Genomic DNA, 20072 nt, shown 5'->3' on the forward strand with positions numbered 1-20072 from the left:
TGGTCTCCTGAGTTCTCTGAAGCCCTGTGCAGTTTTTGCTTTGTATCCCAAACTCCACGGGCCTGGACTCTGCCACTGGGCTTGATCCTCTGCAGCCCAGCCCGTTCCTGTCCCCATGCTGGAAACAGCCCCTCAACTCGCTTCCTGGGTTTCCTGTTGCTCTCCCCACCCCATACCTGCTCCCCACGTTTCTATCGGAGCCCTGTTTCTAAAACAAAAGTCAGATTCCGCTGTGTTCTTAAAACCCTTCAGTGGTTCTGAATTCTTTCAAGACAAGGTTCCAGATATGGAGGCTGAGGGCGAGGGTCTGCACCCCAGGTGTCTGCACTCCTCGTCACCAGCCCCTGGTCACAGCCACCCAGCTCTGCTTGTCCTGTTTCAGGGTCCAGCTTAGGGCTCCTGTCCTGCGGATGCCTTCCGCAGCCCCCCAGCGTTGGGTCAAGTTCTCCACGGCAGCCCCGGCCCCACGTTTCTTCCCCCATGTGGTCCTCATCACATGTACATTGTCACCAGGTGCTTTGCCTGTTTCCCGGGAGACTGGACACCTAAACCGCATTTTGGAAATCCCTCCCACCATCTCAAGCGGTGCTGAGACACCACCCTGCATTCACAGCACAGTGCGTTCCTGTGACCTCCGCGGGCCATGGTTAGCCCACAGGCTACTCACAGAAAGTGACAGGCCGTGTTCCGAAACTCTTCAAGCAGTCTGACATGGCTGTGGCCCTTCAGGAGATTTTATATTTTACGAAAGTGTCAGTCAATAAAGGATTCGTCCTGCACCACTGGAGCACTGGCGCAAGGTGCCCTGATCCCTGAGAACCCGCGTCTGCACAGTCAGCCCTCTTCCCACTGTCTGTCATCTGCTCTGCCCTGTCAGGCTGCTGTGCCTTTCTTCGCAGTGTCTCTGTTTGGGGAAGAATTTTGTCAAAACTGCAGATTTTCTTTTCTTTCTTTCTTTTTTTTTTTTTTTTTCAAGACAGAGTCTTGCCCTCTCTCCCAGGCTGGAGTGCAGTGGCGCGATCTTGGCTCACCACAACCTCCACCTCCTAGGTTCACGCAATTCTTCTGCCTCAGCCTCCCGAGTAGCTGGGATTACAGGCACCCACCACCACACCCAGTGAATTTTTTGTACTTTTAGTAGATTTTTAGTAGAGACAGGGTTTCACCATGTTGGCCAGGCTGGTCTCAATCTCCCAACCTCAGGTGATTCGCCTGCCTCGGCCCCCGCAAAGTGCTGGGATTACAGGTGTGAGCCACCACGCCTGGCCAACTCTGCAGATTTTCTTTCAGGCATCTTAAGCGAGTGGCAAGAGTTATTCTGTGGCTAAGTGTGTAGTTTTGTGTTCGTGAAGATGGTCATGCATGGGTTTTGTGCCAGTTTAAATGCTGGCTCATATATTTGTTGGTGTTTAGTCAGGCAGATTCCAAGAATTGCCCGTAAACTAAATTGCCACTTCCGGTATTGCCAGCGCTTTGTTTTCCACATATGAGTCATGTGAGGATCGTAAGGGATGGAGATGTTCTAGAAGGCGGGGGTTGCAAGGATTTGGAATTGTATTCAGTGACAAATGGACTTCTTTCTGAATTCTCATGTAAGGTGGAGATCGCCATAGTTGACCTGTCCTGGAGGTGGGCGCGTGTCCTCCTGAGGAATTGATGCCGTAACATGGTTCATCCATGGGGTTCCTTTGTCAGCCCAAGCCCATGTGCCTCCCAGCAAAGGTCACTGTTTTTTAGTCTTTAAATGTCATTATCCCCAAGTGAGGGACGGGGGTAGACCTGTTAGGCCGAAGGCGGGCCATGATGGGAACCTTTTCCTTGGTGGAGGGCGGGCCCCCAAGAGCAGCTGGCTCTGACAGGACATTGTTTTGGAGTCTTGCGAGTCTGGAGTGGGGACGCCTGACAGGGAGCCCCCAGGTGGAGTACCGCATGCTCAGGCGGGCGAGCTCTGCAAGGACCTTTGGCCAGACCCAAGCAGAGCTAAGCTGGATTAGGGTGGGGAGCTGGGCAGGCAGGCAGGGAAGTGGGTGGGCATGCAGGTGCCTGGGACCCCACTCAACTCACAGAGATACTTTCCCTGTGAGAGCAGGAGTCACCTCAGGCCTCCTCTCCTTCTGTTATCTGCTAGTGTGTAATAAATATCCACAATTCAGCGGCTTAGGATAACACATAGTTATGATCTCACAGTTTCTGTAGTCAGGAGTCTGGGCACATTGGCCAAGCGCAGTGGCTCATGCTGGTAATCCCAGCAGTTTGGGAGGCTGAGGCAGGCGAATGGCATGAACCCAGGAGTTTGAGACCAGCTTGGGCAATGTGGCAAAACCCTGTCTCTATAAAAACTACAAAAATTAGCCGGTGTGGTGGCACCTGCCCTGTAGTGCCAGCTACTCGGGAGGCTGAGATGGGAGAATCACTTGAACCTGGGAGGCGGAGGTTGCAGTGAGCTGTGATCACGCCACTCCAGCCTGGGTGACAGAGGGAGACCCTGTCTCAAAAAAAAAAAAAAAAAAGAGCCTGGACTCAGCCCCACTGGGTCCTGTGTTCAGGTCTCACAAGGCTACAACCAAGGTGTTGGCCACTCTGGGGTCTTTCTGGAGTTCGGGCCCCTCTTCTGAGCCACATTTTTGTTGGAAGAATTCAGTTCCTTGTGGTTGTAGCACTGAGGTCACTGTTCTGCTGGTGTCAGTCAGCCAGGGGGCTGCTCTCAGCTCGTCGAGGTCCCTCCCACTGGGCAGCTTGCTTTCTCAAAGCCAGCAAGGACACTGACTTCTAGACCGTCTTTTAAAGGGCTCTCCTGATTGGGGCAGGCCCACAGGATAATCTCTCTTTTGAGCAAGGCAGTCAACTGATGAAGGATCTTAATTATTTTTTAATACTCTTTGCCACGTAATACAGCCTAATTACAGTGGTGTCATCCATTATGTCCATGGTCCCACACACTCAGTGGGAGAGGGGTATGCAAGGCAGGTACACTGGTGGTGGGAGTCTTGGGGACCAGCCCACAATTCCACGGTCCCACACAGTGGGAGAGGGCTATGCAGGGCGTGTACATCAGAGTCTTGGAGACCAACCCAGAATTCAGTCGACTGCCCTTGTCTCTCCCTCCGTTCCCTTCTGGTGCCCTTCTTTCCCCCAACCCTTTCCTCTTTCTTATATCTCACCCCTCTGCTCCCCTTCTTCTTTCTGTATGGCCTCCCTTCTCTTTTCCTAGCCCCTCCTCTGTGTTCCTCCGCCTCCCGACCCCCAAGCTGGTGGGCTATGGCTGCTTTGAAACCTCATGCCTGCTCTGAACTGACTTAGAAACTGAGCCAATGGCACAGAGCCACCTGCCTTACTAGGAAGGGCTGCCCTTGGCGTGGCCTTGGTCACTTTGCTGGCCCATTGGTAGGGCTGTAGGACGTCACTCTAATGCCTTTCGTTCTCTGTCTCTTTCCTCTTTGCTAGATCTTTGTATAGACCCAAGAGGCCTTTCTTTTGTTTGAGACAGGGTCTCACTCTGTCATCCAGGCTGGAGTGCAGTGGCACAATCACAGCTCACTACAACCTCAACTTCCCAGGCTCCAGTGATCCTCCCACCTCAGCCTCCCAAGTAGCTGGGACCACAGGTGTGTGCTACCACACCTGGCTAATTTTTGTATTGTTGGTAGAGACAGGGTTTTACCGTGTTACCCAGGCTGGTCTCAAACTCTTGACCTCAAGAGATCCACCTGCCACGGCCTCCCAAAGTGCTAGGATTCCAGGCCTGAGCCACCATGCCTAGCCTGGCCCCAATAGGCCCTTCACACCATGTATTTTGGTCTTGGAAATTGAAAATGGCAACAAGGTATCAAACTCTTGATGCAATTGTGATTTTTGACACCCCTTGATTTGAAAGACATGGGGTGGGTTGATAAAGGAGCCAAGCGAATAGAACAGATTCCTCATGAGGATACAAGCCAGGCAACCTCAAGACGACAGATCAAGTATGGCCAGTTTGCAACTTAGATTAAAATTGAGAAAGAAGATACATCTGTAATATAGTGTAAGTCTAGGATGGGAGAGATGGATGTCCCTGTCAGGACCACCCCCATGCCAGGAGCTTGCTAGCCACCTCGGAAGTCCCATTTTAATATTATCTAGGAGCCAGTTGCGGTGGTGCATACCTGTAGTCCCAGCTACTCAGGAGGCTAAGTGAGGTTGCTAGAACCCAGGAGTTCCTGGCTTCAGTGAGATGTGATCACACCTGTGAATACACACACACTGCACTTCAGCCTGGGCGACAGAACAAGACCCCATCCCCAAAGGAAAAAGAAAAAAAAAGGAAGAAAAAAAGGAAAACATTATGCAAGACGTCTGAAAACTGTGTTTATAGAACCATTGGTGGAAGGATTACAGATGTATTCTCAAAAAAACTGAAGTAGAAAGAGGGTGGGGTTTATTTGATACCAGAAAACCTACATTCAGTAACACTTATGCCATCGAGTTTACTGGGTTGTTGTATCACATGAAACAGTGAATACACATGCAGTTTGTAAAATGTTTTGTAAGTCGTTTGTAGAAACAGTTCAGATGCCAAGCTCGATAGCATCATATCCATTCCTGCTCAAGCATTTGAAACGTTCTCATGGAGCAGAATGTGGCAGAACAGCTACAAGTTGAAAAATACTTATATGGAGGCTAATTTTTTAGTGCAAGGAAGGACTCCCAACAGCTAGAACCATTCTGCTGTGATCTACATTGTGTTGGGAAAAGACGGACTCCTGGCACGGCTGTGTTGAAGGGGAAGCTGAGAGTGCATGTGTGCTGAGAAGTGACTGGATGGGAGTTCGCTGGGATTACAGTCCCAGCTCCATACCTGCCAGCCCTATGACCTCAGATGGGTCTGGCAACTTCTCCAGGCCTCCACTTTCTGCTCTGTAAAGCGAGGGATTGAACTAGAAACCTGAAGTAGCATCCAGCTGTTAACACTCCGCTCCATGCGTCTGTCAGAGCTCCAGAGGGAGGCTGACTGCCCAGCCCTGCCACTTACAGGCTGTGTGACCTCAGGCAAGTTACTTACCCTCTCTGTGCCTTAGTTCCCTCATATTTAAACTGGGGATGGTAACAGTCTCTGCCTAATGAGGCTATTTCAGCAAGTACATGGCATCATATCCATAAAGCTCTTAGAATAGTTCCTGCCTAGCATGTGGTAAGGGCTTGATAAATGGTAGCAGTTCTTATAAGGACTATTTCTGTTGCTTGTGACCACCCTTTTACTCTATTAGTCTGAAATTTATTGCTGTATATCTGTTAAACTCTGAACAAGATTTTCTTTCCGCATCATCACTGCCGACCCTCCACTGGGAAGGTGCCCGCTGCTCTGTCCTCTGACAAGATATTCTGTCTGTTTCAGGCGGAGGCCCGGCTCGCTGCAAAACGGGCGGCCCGCGCGGAGGCTCGTGAGATCCGCATGAAGGAGCTGGAGCGGCAGCAGAAGGAGGTAACATTTGGGACTCCTCGTTGGGTCTTTTCACAGTGATTTGCGTTCTGGGCCCAGCGTGCAAGGGCAGGCACCTGTTGCTGCAGACGCACCTGGCTGGCTCACGTTGCTCGTGGTCGGAGTACGTTTGTGCCTGACTTCTGCCCAAGGTCAGGCCAGGAGTGCACATAGCATGGATATCAGGCATGCCTGCTCAGACCTGCTGGCTCCTGAGAGGGGCTTAGAAGCCTCTTGCCTGTGAAGATCGTCGTTTCCAGCTGCAGGGAGCCAAAATGTTCAGGGTCTGAGCTTTAGGTTCTAACTGTTGTACTAGAGTCTAGATTCTCTGGATTAAAGTAGAAAAGAAGAATGGATTAATGAGTTTTTAAACTGGCCAGATTGTTTTGTTTAAAAATACGTCCCCCGTGGTTTGTACAGTGTTGGTCACACACGGGCTACAGGTTTCAGGATATCTAGAGCTCCTGTGTGATAGAGAGACAGGAATGAACACATGGATGAAGCAGGCAGGGAAGAAATTCCTCCCTGGGAAAATGGCTAGCAATGTGTTGACACACCTGCTCAAGCCATTTGCAAGTTATTTTCATCATCTGGAGCTGGAGCTGGGAGTCATTTCCGACAGCATGAGGGTTCTTTAACTCACAGTTATGGTGTGACCTTTTCTCTGACCTCAGAGACATAGAAGCTGAGACCCCACTCAGTCCATGTTCTCCCGTGGGCCATCCCCTGGGGCCAAGGGACCGTCCACACCCGAGCCCACCCCCAAGGGCTTTTCTTCTTAAGAAGATTTGAATTTATTTTGTTAGACAGGAGTAACCAGCTGCCTTCCCCGGGGTTGATTTTCTTGTTTGGCTTACATAGCCAAATGTAAAAAGGCGAGCCAGTGTTTAAAACCAGTGAGATTTCCAATAAAAACCTGAATTTCCAGATTCTCTTTCAGTGGTTGTAGATCCCGCCACATTCCCAGCAAAGACCAAGCTGGCCACATTCCCTGCAGGGTTGGGGCCCTGCCACCGGTCTAACGTGCTCATTGCCCTCTGCTGCTAGGAGGTTGCCGCTCCGTGTAGAAACCTGCATGCAGAGGCTGGGCAGTGTCACCGAGCCCTGGGAACCGTCCTGCACACTCAAGCTCTGGTATCCATAGTGGTGCCGGAGGCCACCTGAAGGAATAGTGCTTTTATTCTGAACTGGTTTTTAAATATGTATATGTATAATTTTTTTTTTTTTTTGAGATCAAGTCTTGCTCTGTTGCCCAGGCTGGAGTACAGTGACATAAGCTCCGCTCACTGCAACCTCCGCCTCCAGATTCAAGCGATTGTCATGCCTTAGCCTCCCGAGTAGCTGGGATTATAGGTGCGCACCACCATGCCTGGCTAATTTTTGTATTTTTAATAGAGACGGGGTTTCGCCATGTTGACCAGACTGGTCTCCAACTCCTGATCTCAAGTGATCCTCCTGCCTTGACCTCCTGGCCTCCCAAAGTGCTAGGATTACAGGCATGAGCTACCACACCTGGCTTACATATATATATTTTAAATGACAATTTCAAGTGCTTTTTCACACGGCCCAGTATCAGTGTCTCTGTAGAAATGTCTGTTCATACCTCAGTGGATGCTCTCAAGCTCCTTGTGTGCAGGACACTGCTGGCCCCTTCCGTTTTAGAAACCTAACGGCAGCAGGTGGGCAAGGTGGTTAATTTGGCGGGCAGTGGCCACTGTTTCTTAGGACACACCGCTGTGTCCTAAGCGGTGTGTCCTGAGCGGACGGCTGCCTCTTTCTCCAGAGCCAGAAGCCACCCCCTCAGGCTAATGCTGGCGTTCTGAGGCTTATCCGACTTTAATTCATTTTGCCTGGCTCCCCAATAGGACCTCAGTCTTTGTTTTTTATTAAGGTTGTAAAAGAGTTATAAAAAGAATTTCCCAAAATATTTTGTTGTTCTGGCAGGTTTTGCACGGTTGATGGGATTTTAAGGCCCCCTGCCCTGTTCATAGTTCCTGTGTCTCAGCTCTGTTGTTACAGCAGAGCCAAGGGCCCAGAGGATGCAGATGGCCGTGAAGCTGTGAGTGGGCCCTACTCGGCCTTCATGATAGCATCCGTCATCCTTTCTTCATCTTTCTCTTGTACAGTAGATGTAACGAAAGTTACTTTCATCAAGAATACAAACCTAGGATTTCTACAAAATCAAGGTGAAAAAAGAATTATATAGTATGTACGTACATCTTCCAAATTAAACATTTAGATAAAAATATATTGTATCTTTTTTTGAGACAGAATCTTGCTCTGTCACCCAGGCTGGAGTGTAGTGGCACAATCTTGGCTCACTGCAACCTCCTTCTCCTGGGTTCAAGCGATTCTCCTGCCTCAGCATCCTGAGTAGCTGGGACTACAGGTGCCGGCCACCACGCCCGGCTAATTTTTTGTATTTTTAGTAGAGATGGGGTTTCACCATGTTAGCCAGGGTGGTCTCTAACTCCTGACCTCTTGATCTGCCTGTTTCAGCCTCCCAAAGTGTTGGGACTACAGGCGTTAACCATCGCACCTGCCCCATATTATATCCTTAATTATGGATAGAATTGATTTAAATATATACATATTGATATAAGCAGCTTGTTACAAAGTTGTTGGGCAAAAGTTCTTGATTTAAAAAATAACTAAGATGAATTAAGGCAAGCAATCATCTATGTGAATGGCCTCCTTTAAAAGCAAAGCATCCCTTTATTCCTTTGATTCAAAGGAAGCCCTTTTCTGTTGCATTTTAATTGTACAACATAAGGACAGTCTGTTGCTGGACTCCCGCATCTCTGTTGTAATATTCCAAGCCACACGAGAAGAAAAATAAAAAATAAGCCGGGCGTGGTAGCATGCACCTGTAGTCCCAGCTACTCAGGACACTGAGGCAGGAGCATTGCTTGAGCCCAGGAGCCTGAAGCAATGATCGAGCCGTGATTGTCCCTGTGCGTAGCCGCTGCACTCCCACTGGGGCAACATAATGAGACCCCCATCTCTTTCAAAAAGTCAAAAAATAAAAAGTAGTTGCTACTCCAGGTGGGAAACCAAGTCTTGGGCATTTAATTTTAGTATCGTAAAAAGGGGGTGCAGAGCAGCCCTCGCTGATGCCTCTGATGAGCACAGACCTTGCAGAGAACATCTGATGAAATCTGATGTAAAACTCCATGGTTTGTCCTCTTCAGCACGTGTACAGATGTCGTTTGCTTAGTAGATCGCATTCAGATTTTGAAATTCTCCCTGCTGCATGGTTTTATCATAAAGATATTTCAGGGGGCCACAGGGGTCAAAATATCTCATCCTGTTGCAAATTCGGTGGAACGTCCTCCACCAAGAGTGGTGGTTTTGGTCTGTGCTCTCAGACAGCAGGGACCAGAGGAGGGGATGGTGTCCCTAGCAGGCAGCACCTTTGGCCAACGTTACCTTTTGCACGGTCCTGTGTGGATCTGCAGTCTCAGCTTCCTCATCACTGATGCCTGCACTTCTGCCCTCATGACTGTGGCTTGCGGCTATGACACAGGGCGGGTGTCGTGGGCGTGGCTGCAGACTCCTGCCTGGGGTTGGTCACGGACCAGGACCCAGAGCCACCCAAATTTACCAGGTTGTGGAACGAGAGCCTGGGAGGGGCAGAGAAATGAACGTGGCCAAGATAGTGAGTGAGGACACGGAGTGAAGCAGCTCTACGGAGGAGAAAGCCACTCTTTGTGGCAGCAGAGGATGGATGTGACAGACAGGAAGCTGCCCTGGGAGACGAGAGCCAGACGAGGAAGGGCCGGCCTAGTCAGCCCAGCGCAGCACGCGTTCCTAACGACGGCAACAGTGCCTTCATGAATTTAGGGCCTTTGCAAGGTGATGACATTCTTGTTTAAAGTTTATGTCTGCTTCTTCAAAAGAAGGATTGAAAGATCTTAAATAAGATAGATGTGTATTTTGTTACTAGTCAGAGAAGCCTGGGATTGGGGTCATCTCAGGGCCCCTGCCATGCAGCAGAGGTGGGCTTGGGGCTGTCACCTACCGTCGGTGGCGGGCATCTTCCCGAACTTTACAGGTGGGGAAAACAGGCCTTAGGGGGAGACACAGTTTTCCCTGAATCCAAGAAAATGGCCAAGCCAAGGTTCAAACCGGGTTTGACAAGATGCAAAGCCTGTGGTCTTCCTAGCACACCCCTCTGTCTCGAAATCAGTTCTGCAGCCAACAATAAAAACAAGTAAGAGTGGAGGATGGAGTGAGTCCGTGGACCATGGGGTTGAAGTTCACGCTGAGGATGCTGGCATCCACAGCAGAGGGGGAAATAGAATGATCCACATAATCCTAGTCACTTTCCAAGTGGAAGCATGCCTTGAAGTTCTTCTTGGTGCGGAATTTGAGGCACAGGAATATGAAACATAAAATAGACAATTTTGTTAGAATTTTCTGTAAATACAGAATCAGTAGCCGTTCACCTAGCTGTGTTTTTATGTGATCCAGAGGGTGGGGCAGAGGCCAGGAGGGGTGTACCCATGTGTGCGCGCACGCATTCGTGTGTGCATGTGTGTGTATGTGCACTCACACACATGAGCATCTGTGTATGCATCCAGAGGGAAGAGGGAGTCGAGCTAGTGGGGTCTGAGCTTGCACGTCTTCGGACCATCTTCCGGCGGTGCCTGGAGGATTTAGGTGCCTCACACTCTTCTTTGCATATCAAGTCTCTGGGCCTGGCTATTATTAGAACCAGTTAACACAATTGGAGGTTATACAATCTGGTAGCTTGGGGCACTGGCATTTTAAGTTGTTGATTAAGGGGAAATGAATACCTTTTGGAAGACCAGTGTTTAAAGGGTAGGGTTGATACTTTGGTATAAAAATTGAGAAACCTGATCCCTGTTTTCATCTGGGTCAAAAGCCATCTCCCCTGCATGCAGGCGTTTCTGAGCAGGCTCAGGGTTTTCTTGAGGGGGCCGCTCTGAGAACACTGAGAAGGGCAGGAAGCTGACCGGGGTTGGTGTCCCCCAAGGGAAGCGTGGAGGTGGTTCTTTTCAGCACACAGACGGCGAGAACCCACCACAGCTTACTCTAGCTGCATTCCAGGGTCTGTTTAAAAGGATATGAGCTCTTTTTTAACGGATTTGTTAGGGGAAAATAATGTACATATTTTTGGGAAAATCAAGGGAACCTTGAACTTCTTCGGGAGAACCTACACTGATAGAAAAAAATGGTGATTGGGGTATCTCTTTTCTTGCTACTGACTTGATACACATTTTGGTTAGAGATGCTTTGTTTCTTACAGTCATATTGTTGGATATAGTCACATGTGTTCCCCCATATAAGACTAGAAATGCCAACTTCTTGGTCTCGCAGTTTTGGCAGTGCCTTCAATAGTGCCTGATATGATAAATGTCTTAATGAAGAATGAATGAAAATGAGTAGCTATCTCAGTTTTATCTAGTGATTACTACAAAATTAAGAGAAACCTCTGAAGCAAACGAATGTGTCAATGTATGATAATAACCTCTTTTAGGAAGATTTCTGTTACATTCTAATGAACACTCCATTTAACTGGAATTTTCCTGTTATTCTGTATGTGTCTCTGTGAATCAGAACATCAAAGCCTCTTTCTTCATTATTTGTGAATTTGACCAGTTAACTTTCCAATTAAGTTTCTGCACTTTTTGGTTAAACTTTTATTACTGCAAAAGGAAATTTTGAATTAAAGATGAAGGAAGAACTTTTTCTTACTGATGGCAATAGGTTATACAGACTTCTGTATTAGAATAATAGCAGTATTTTTGGTAGAGATTCATGTGGCTATGCCCCTATTTCCCCGATGTATCTAAAATGGAATGTAAAGTGAGTGATAAAATTACAAACTCTTGTCAGTGGGACCTCACGTGTTTTCTTATTCACATTTTACTGTTACTCATTGTGGCTTTGATTCATATGGGGAGAACCTTTCATTCTGATGTTACAGCTTCTTTAATTGGATTTTACATTTCTTTTTTCTTTTGTCCTTCTCTATAGATCTATCAGGTCCAAAAGGTAGGCTCTTCTTTATTTTCTAACTTGCATGTACTGTTTTTTCCTTGCCAAGGGCCTGGTCACCTTTCAGAAATAACACCTTGCACTGAAGATACATAGACGTTCTTACTGTTTATTTTACTACTTTGTGTATGAATTTGTTTGAACATTCTGCCTAGATCCTCATCCTGCCCCACTCAAAGCCACAGTCAGACACATTTCTGTGTGCTGAATGCTTTTCTCATCTGCATTCTCCTCAAGAAATTTAAAAATTGTTTCTTTAAGAAGAAAAGTAATTGTAAGGCAAAATAAAATTATATTTCAGAATTTCGATAGCCTTCTGAAATTATGTATTGAAAGAAAAAGATGATTTTATTAGAAAACTTAAAAAATCCATGCAGATTACCACATATTGAGAGAGTATTAGATATTGACTTAAAAATCTGAGTAAAAAGACAGTGATGATATAAAATAAACCTGCCATTCATCCCTAATGCTGAGAGATCATAAAATAATGCGCCTCTCTGTTTCCTAATATTTTGTAGAAGCAGCTGAGGTTCAGAAGTAAATACACTGGGCAGGCCGGACACAGAAAATAAAGACAACCAAGTCAGTGATTCAAGATCTAGCAAAAATGAAGTCAGAAGTGAGCGAGTTCCTTGAGAATTTATAGAATTTGTATACAAGGGAATCTTTCCCATGAATGAATTTAGTTTGATACTGACAACATCTGTGATAGTTCCCTTTTATAAATTTATTTAGTTTCTAGATGAACAACAACTGTATTTTTCTCTTAGAGCGGATGAGAAAATCAGAATAAGATCACTTAATTTCAGAGGTTAGAGCCCACAGGCCCTCGGAATGCACGGGCGGTAGATTTAAGACCTGTTGTGTTGGATTCCTGTGCTGGCCATCAGAACGAATCGCCTTCCCCGCGGGCGCCCTGCACTCTGCATAGCTGCTGTCCCGAAGAGTGCAAAGAAATTTGTTAAGTAGATGCCAGAATCTCTTGTGCTTGGCTAGTGTTTCCAGGGCCCAAGTGTAGAAGTGGATATTGCAGCTGGCGTTCCTCGTCGTCCTCAGAGAGCCTCGGGAAGAACTGGACAGGTGCAAGGCCGGGCGGGGAGCCCTGCCTGTGACTGACAGCAGGACGCTCTCATCCAGAACCTGGAAGAGGGGCTCTGTCTGGTCGTTTCCACTCGCATTCATGCCTTTCTTTTGCTAGGTCACTTTAGTTTCTTTTCACTAACGTGCCAGGGATACATTGTGAAAACTTTTGTCAGAATGAATTTGTGTAGAATGTGAAGCTAGAAGGAGCCCCGGAAATCCGCAGTGGAGGAGCAGAGGCACAGTTTTGTGGTAAAGGTGTGCCCAGGGAAGGGAAGGTTTTCCTCATCGCTGAGATGTCTGGGGAGGAGAGGAGGCGGCGATTGCTCCTCCGGCCCAGCCAACTGCTTTGCGGAACAGTTTCTCTGGGATCAAAGCTATTTCTGAAAGTAGTGGGGCTCCTGCTTCCCTCCGCATGGCTTCCGGCTCATGGTAGTGATTGACTTTTGAAATGTTTGCCCTCCCTGGGTTTGCTGTGCTAGTGCTGCTGGCTAACCCAGGAACTACTAGTTAATTGCACTTGCTGTTACTAGGGGCGTTCTCTGCCCAGGAATGACGTGAAATGCAGTTACAGTAGACACTTAGAAGACCACCCTGGCCGGGCGCGGTGGCTCACGCCTGTAATCCCAGCACTTTGGGAGGCCGAGGCGGGCGGATCACGAGGTCAGGAGATCGAGACCACCCTAGCTAATACGGTGAAACCCCGTCTCTACTAAAAATGCAAAAAAAAAAAAAAAAAAAAAAAAATTAGCCCGGCGTGATGGCGGGCACCTGTAGTCCCAGCTACTCAGAAGGCTGAGGCAGGAGAATGGCGTGAACCCAGGTGGTGGAGCTTACAGTGAGCCGAGATTGCGCCACTGCACTCCAGCCTGGGCGACAGAGCGAGACTCCCTCTCAATAAAAAAAAAAAAGACCACCCATGAACAAGGTGAATGATTTTCAATACCGGTTCTTCATCATGAAAAGAGCAAGATAGAGTGTGCAGATATAATGGGCAAAAAGAAATCTATGAAAACAGAAAAACTGACAATACAGATTTCTTTTGGAATTTAAATAATTGTATTGTGAATTTATATAGCCCTCATCCTTCTAAAAACATATTTTGCTTCCCTCTTTCTAGTTGAGCCAAGATAGGGAGGAGCGATGGCATCATATTTTACTTGTGAAAAATCTGGAACTTGACAGGTGCTAACATTAATTGAATGCAAAATAGCTTTAAGCTGATGCATTTCCCTGACACTGAAGTTAAGACATGACTTTAGGATATATTTGCTTTTATTTCCTTTCTGAATTTATATTCCAAGGGAATAACTTACAGAAAAAGATATGGTTCATGTCCTTTTTATAGTAGAGTTCAGTATTATTGAATTTTTAAAAGCATTTTAAATTCTCCCTCCTAATTTTTGCTCTTCCAATTTTCTACTTACCATCATCTCTAAGAGAAAGAGGTAAGACCATCTGAGAACTGCATATTTTTAAATCTGACCACACTTTGAAATGAAACTAAACCAAACATAGCAACAGCATGTTTTGGTTATTGTAAAATAATTTCAAAAATGGTCTTGTATGTCTAGCGTCTGATTTTTTCTCTTGATTATCAGATTTTAATGTATAAAGAGAAAATTCGCATCTGTGTTATATAAAGTTTGGTTAGTTGTTTCTTGATTTTCTTACTGGAAATTAAATAAAAAGCAGAAAAGCAAAACCCCATTATTTGGGCCCATGACCTGGGTTCCCACCTACCTTTGGGATTCCCCAATTCAGTGACAGCAGTAGCCGTTCTGAGTCTGCTTTTCTCATTTTAACTTGGACCACTGAACAAGATAAAAACATGGAAGTATAAACTAAAGCAAACTTGTCCAACCCACGGGCCACATGCGGCCTAAGACGGCTGTGAGTGCAGCTGAACACAAATTCGTAAACTTTTTAAAAATATTATGAAATTTTTTTTGCAAATTTTTTTTTTTAGCTCTTCAGCTATCGTTAGTGTATTTTATGTGTGGCCCAAGATTCTTCTTTCAGTGTGGTCCGGGGAAGCCAAAAGATTGGACACCTCTGAGCTAACGTCATCTCCAGACATGCATAACTTGTGGGTCTGCATATTTTTCTTCTGTACAAAGGCCTCTTCTGTGGGTGGCAGTCATCTCTCCGTCCATGCTACAAAGACATCAAAGTCTGAATTCTCATGGGCCTGGACTCAGCATAGACACCAGGCAGCTAGAACAAGTGTCAGCACACAGTTTCTCCCCTTCTTCTCTCAGTTTCCCTGAGGTCCCAACACAGGAATGGCTCTGAGCTTCTGCTTCTCTTAGATGGTGTTTTATTCCTTCATCGTGTTTGCTTTGAAGGCATGAGCAGCCTGTCTGAGGGGGCGTGAAGGCTGCTGGGCCGGCTTTACTGTCTTGCTCTCCGCCGAGGCCCTTGGTCCTGGGGAAGCTTCGTCCTGGGCTCTCTTGCTTTGCCGGGATGGAATGGGCGGGGAGGATCTCTCTTCACAGCTCACAGCCTGCATGACTGCACGGGTGGCGGCTCCCTGCGTAGAAGCCAAGTGTGTTGCTGACTGCTTTGCCTTGGCGTGTTACCTTCACCGCGCGGCTGGACGGCGGTTTGGAAATGCATGTCGGAACAGTGCCTTAGACAACTGCCTTTTTAAGAAATTTCACTTCTTGCCTAATTTTTTTCCCCTTCTGTCTATAGAAATATTATGGGCTGGATACAAAATGGGGTGACATCGAGCAGTGGATGGTAGGCCTTGAATATAATTTTGTTTTTACTCTTCCCTCCCCATTTGAATACAATGTTGAGACTTAAATGGTTTATAATGTAATTCTTATGTAGTTTAACTATGTAGATAGATTCCTATTGCACCATAATTTAATACTGAGAGATTTTCTTCCGGGGATTTCTGCATCTGGTCTCTGATTGTTTACATCCCCAAATGCAGCCTGCTTAGAAACAGTCCTGGTCTTGCCTGTTCAGTAGCCACTGACTGCTGATGTCTCCTGGCCAGCGGTTTGGGGAGGTCTCCACTACCACAGCCACCCTGATCTCCTTGAGCACAGGGCCCTCCACCAGGATTCAGGCTGGGCATGCGCCCCTGGCTTGAGAACTTTCCAGAGAACATTCCCATTGGCATCGCAGCTCACCAGGCTCTGGTTGGAACCTGAGAGGTATATTATGCTCCATTTCCTTCACTCATGATTGCGACCAGCTGCCCCATCACCCTCATTTAGACTTTATCTGCATTTGCTGTTGGGTTCTCTCTTCATCTTGTCCGCTGTGCCTGCTGAAACCACTGGTCTTTGGTAAGAAAATTCCTTTACCTTCTCAACCTGCTTCCTAGAACAGCCCCTCTGCCATCCTGTGAATGGAGAGCTAGCTCGCCCCGATGATACTCCTGTCTTTCTGGCTTTCTCGGGAAGCAGCAGCACCCACATAGGGAGGCTGCAGAAGGGGGATAATCTGTGTGCTTTCCACTGGTCCCGAGAGAGCATGGCCTGGCCCTTCTCGTTAGTTCATCTACCTGAGTCCTTCCACCTCTTCCTGTCCCTTTTGCTTTATTGCCTGGCCCCGTGGACTTCATCACATGCTTGTAGCATTTGAGAACCTGGTTAGGATAGAAATGTCCTATTAAATGTTTCTTATACATAAAATTATCTGAGGAAAATCCAAAATTATTTCCTAACATCTTACATACTGGGTATAAAAGAGGTTATCTCTTCAAATATAAAGAGCACACACTTACTCTGTTGGAAATATGATTACATTCAGCCTAGGCAAACCATCATTTTAGGCTTACATGACATAAATGTATTTTTGTTAAACCTTAAGACATTTTTGTCCACAGGCATGGTGATATAAGAGAAAAAAAGAAAAGAAAAATTTTAAAAATCTTAAGACATTCTTTGAAGTTGTATCGTTGTTTTATATACCACTGAGAAAGAAAAAAATGCTAATTATAACTGAACAACTTGGATTATAAGATACACCCCAGCTTCAGAGATGTCTAAGTGTGAAAAACCATGTGTGTCTTAGAATCCACAATATATAGTAGAAAGAGTGACATCCTTTTCGAATATTTTGTGGAAATGATTTGTCTTCTGATTCCTGAAGAGAGTAAGGTTCTGAAAGTAAGGGGAAAAGTAGATTGATTTAAATGGACCAGATGATAGAGGTTAAAAAAAATTAAGGCCCAGCTTCTGCCCCAGACACTGTTTTTACAACAAAAATGAAGTATCCCAATTATTTTTGTGCTTAAGAACCTCCCACCCCAGAAAAAAACGTTTTTACCCACTGGTTTAATTGAAGCCTTTAAACGAAGGCAGAGAAAATATTTATTTGACATTTAGATCAGAACTGCTGTATTATGTTGCAATGGGACTACCTAAGCTTTTTTAAAGCACTTTTCCTGTGTCCGTCTGTCTCTAACATTTTCATACTGTTTCCTCCATTATTTTGGTAGGAAGACAGTGAGCGCTACTCTCGTAGATCCAGAAGAAACACGTCGGTTAGTACCGTGTTCATTAATTACTTAGGCAATTTGATTGAATTCTAATTTATACTTGTAGTGACTGAAGTATATATAATATATATAATATCTTAATGATGATATCATCTCTTAAAGAAATTAACTAACACTATTGATGATGGAATACTGATATTATTACCTAAATAAAGACTATGAACTCAGCTTTTAGCATTTTGACCTAAATTTGGTAAGGAGAGTGTGTTTGAGAAATTTTTGAGTATTAATATATTCATAACAACTGTAGTGCTTTTTGTGCCACTGAATACCCATAAATAATTTGCATAGTAATATACACCAATGCTGTGTATTTATATTACCGGTGAGATAATACTACTTGGATGAAATTACTTTTTTTTTTTTTTTTTTTTGAAACAGAGTCTCGCTCTGTCACCCAGCCTAGAGTACAGTGGTGCAATTTTGGCTCACTGCAACCTCCACCTCCAAGATTCAATGATTCTCATGTCTCAGCCTCCCAAGTAGCGGGATTACAGGCACACGCCACCACACCCAACTAATTTTTGTATTTTTGGTAGAGGTGGAGTTTTCCCATGTTGCCCAATCTGGTCTCGAACTCCTGGGCTAAAGTGATCTGCCCACCTCAGCCTCCCAAAGTGCTGGGATTACAGGCATGAGCCACTGTGCCTGGCCCTGAAATTACTTTTTTTTTTGAGATGGAGTCTTGCTCTGTTGCCCAGGCTGGAGTGTAGTGGCACAATCTTGGCTCACTGCAACCTCTGCCTTGTGGGTTCAAGTGATTCTCATGCCTCAGCCTCCTGAGTACCTGGGATTACAGGCATGTACCATGACACCCAGCTAATTTTTGTATTTTTAGTAGAGACAGGGTTTCGCCATGTTGGCCAGGCTGGTCTCAAACTCCTGACCTCAAGTGATCTGCCCGCCTTGGCCTCCCAAAGTGCTGGGATTACAGGCGTGAGCCACCACGCCTGGCCCTGAAATTACTTTAAATCCATATTGCCCATAAGCAGACAGAGATCCACAAAGGCCATGTTGTGGGGGACCTAGTTGTGGTGTCCACTGAGATGTCCAGGGGCGGCTGACCCCCCCCCACTGCTGGGGGTGGGGTCAGTTCCCAGCGTCCCCCTAAGACTTGGGCACTGGTTCTTCACATATGTTGTATGATTACTTCACGGTTGTTCTCATCCTTTCTTTTAATAGGCTTCTGATGAAGACGAGCGCATGTCAGTGGGTAGTCGTGGAAGCCTGAGGGTCAGTAACCAGAATGATGGAGTTTGCATGGCACAGTTTCTGGTCCAAGCCCTTTGCCTTCTCATCCCTGCATTCTGATTTCTTCTCCATTATCCCCGTGGTCTGATAGTCAATACTTAACTGATGAGATGCTTACTTAAAATCAAATCGGTGGGGGATGTTTCTTTGTTGCTGTAGAGAGATTATTAATATGCATAGGCACGTTGGTTGTTTCTTTCTCCCGAGATGAAGTCGTCTTTTTTTCAATACTTATCCACATCACAAAGCTCCCAAGCCTTGATTAGCACAGTGGTCTCAGCACATTGGTGTTCCACAGGAATGCAAAGGCGCATCTGCCCTTCAGTAAGTCTGTATCCACTGACACACATGCTTCTGGTAAAATTGGAGCCTCTATTAAAGTAGCTGTAAGTTAATTATTATTGAGCAGTGTTTTCACACAGCTGCTATAGACTGCCTGCTGAAAACCTGGACCAGGACTGGATCCGTAAGATCTGCCTTCAGCCGCTTTTCCTTGTATCAGTTATAATTAGATCTCTTCACCTCTGATAGGCTTAATGGTCAATCAACACAAATATGGACTTTTCCTTAAACATTCCAGAAACCTTAATAATTACACTTGAAAAAAGTGTGAGTTTTGGGGAAAGTAAAACAGAAAAACTATGTTTTGCCCAGTGCTTTAAGTCAGTGGATTAATCTGAGCATGTCAGTTTCTTTTACCACGGGATTGAAATTACATCTCACCACTAGTAATAAATAAGTCTCAAAGCAGCCACTCCATTTTATTAATCCTTAGGGACCCTATAGAGCTGAAGGCTTGTTTTACTTCACTGTGACAAGTAAATCCTATTATTCCTTGACTTATACATGTGCTGAGTGTGTGTGTAATTTGGCCTTTTGTAATGATAAAATGCAGAGGTGAAACAGAGTTGCTGTGCTGTGAAGCAACTCTGTCCTTGTCACTGTCCTTGCAGTGCCAGAAGCAGATCCGTAATGATTTTGCCAAAAAGCTGTGGTTCAAATGTGAGGCCCACCTGAGGGCTTCCTTGCTGCTTAAAACCTTCTCCTGAGATGTAGCCTCAGGAATGCCGTTGTAACTGTTAACCTCAGGACCCTCTGACACCACTCACCCGGGAAGAGGGAAGATTTATGGACCCAAAATATAATAAATGCAAAGCTCAATTAACAAAGTCTGTAGACAAGGCCCAGACATCATGGCTGTTGAGCAGGCCCAGGAGAAGCTTGAGTCCTTGAAACCAGTGAAGAAAATGCTGTTTCAAGGATGAGGGAGAGTGACCAAGAGAGGAGAAAACTCAGACTTAGCAGCATAGAGGATGTCGGTGACTTTGGCAGGAGAACTTTTAACAGAAATGTTGAGGGCAAAGCCTGGTTTATACGCGTTCAAGAGAGAATAGGAGGAGAGAGACACAGAATCCCAGACTCTCTCTCAAAATGCATCATTTTCAGAGCCACACCCTCCTGAAATTATAGGCAAGAGGTATGCACTTACATTTTCCTGGGAAAAGTATGTTCACTTTCTTAAGATTCTCAGAGGGTCTCCTGACCCCAAAGAGTTGAAAACAATTGCAATATGAACGAGTATGATGGTGTTATGTAACAGCATTCATTTCATTTTCAATGATTTTTAACCAGAAATAAGTTACATCTTTCTGCTGGACACCACTCTTTGCCAAGATATCAAGTACATTTGTTTTAAGAGCTGAAATTCCCTATGGGAGATTCATCATTAGGACAGTA

General features: G+C 45.8%; 1 protein-coding gene across 50 annotated transcripts in view; it reads left to right on the top strand.

The window, feature by feature from the left end:
* Positions 1–20072, top strand: part of LRRFIP1 (LRR binding FLII interacting protein 1) — a 167553-nt gene that overhangs the window by 82186 nt on the left and 65295 nt on the right. For 26 of the 50 annotated variants that reach the window (XM_005574762.5, XM_074010591.1, XM_074010596.1 and 23 more), the window contains exons 2-6: positions 5372–5458; positions 11459–11476; positions 15260–15307; positions 17025–17069; positions 18267–18317. In XM_005574762.5, the coding sequence (XP_005574819.3) occupies positions 5372–5458; positions 11459–11476; positions 15260–15307; positions 17025–17069; positions 18267–18317 (249 nt within the window). The remainder of the gene's footprint in view (positions 1–5371; positions 5459–11458; positions 11477–15259; positions 15308–17024; positions 17070–18266; positions 18318–20072) is intronic. The other 24 variants (XM_074010603.1, XM_074010608.1, XM_074010605.1 and 21 more) reach the window with 1 other exon arrangement.

This window comes from Macaca fascicularis, chromosome 12 (assembly GCF_037993035.2).
Source record: "Macaca fascicularis isolate 582-1 chromosome 12, T2T-MFA8v1.1".
Taxonomy (NCBI): domain Eukaryota; kingdom Metazoa; phylum Chordata; class Mammalia; order Primates; family Cercopithecidae; genus Macaca; species Macaca fascicularis.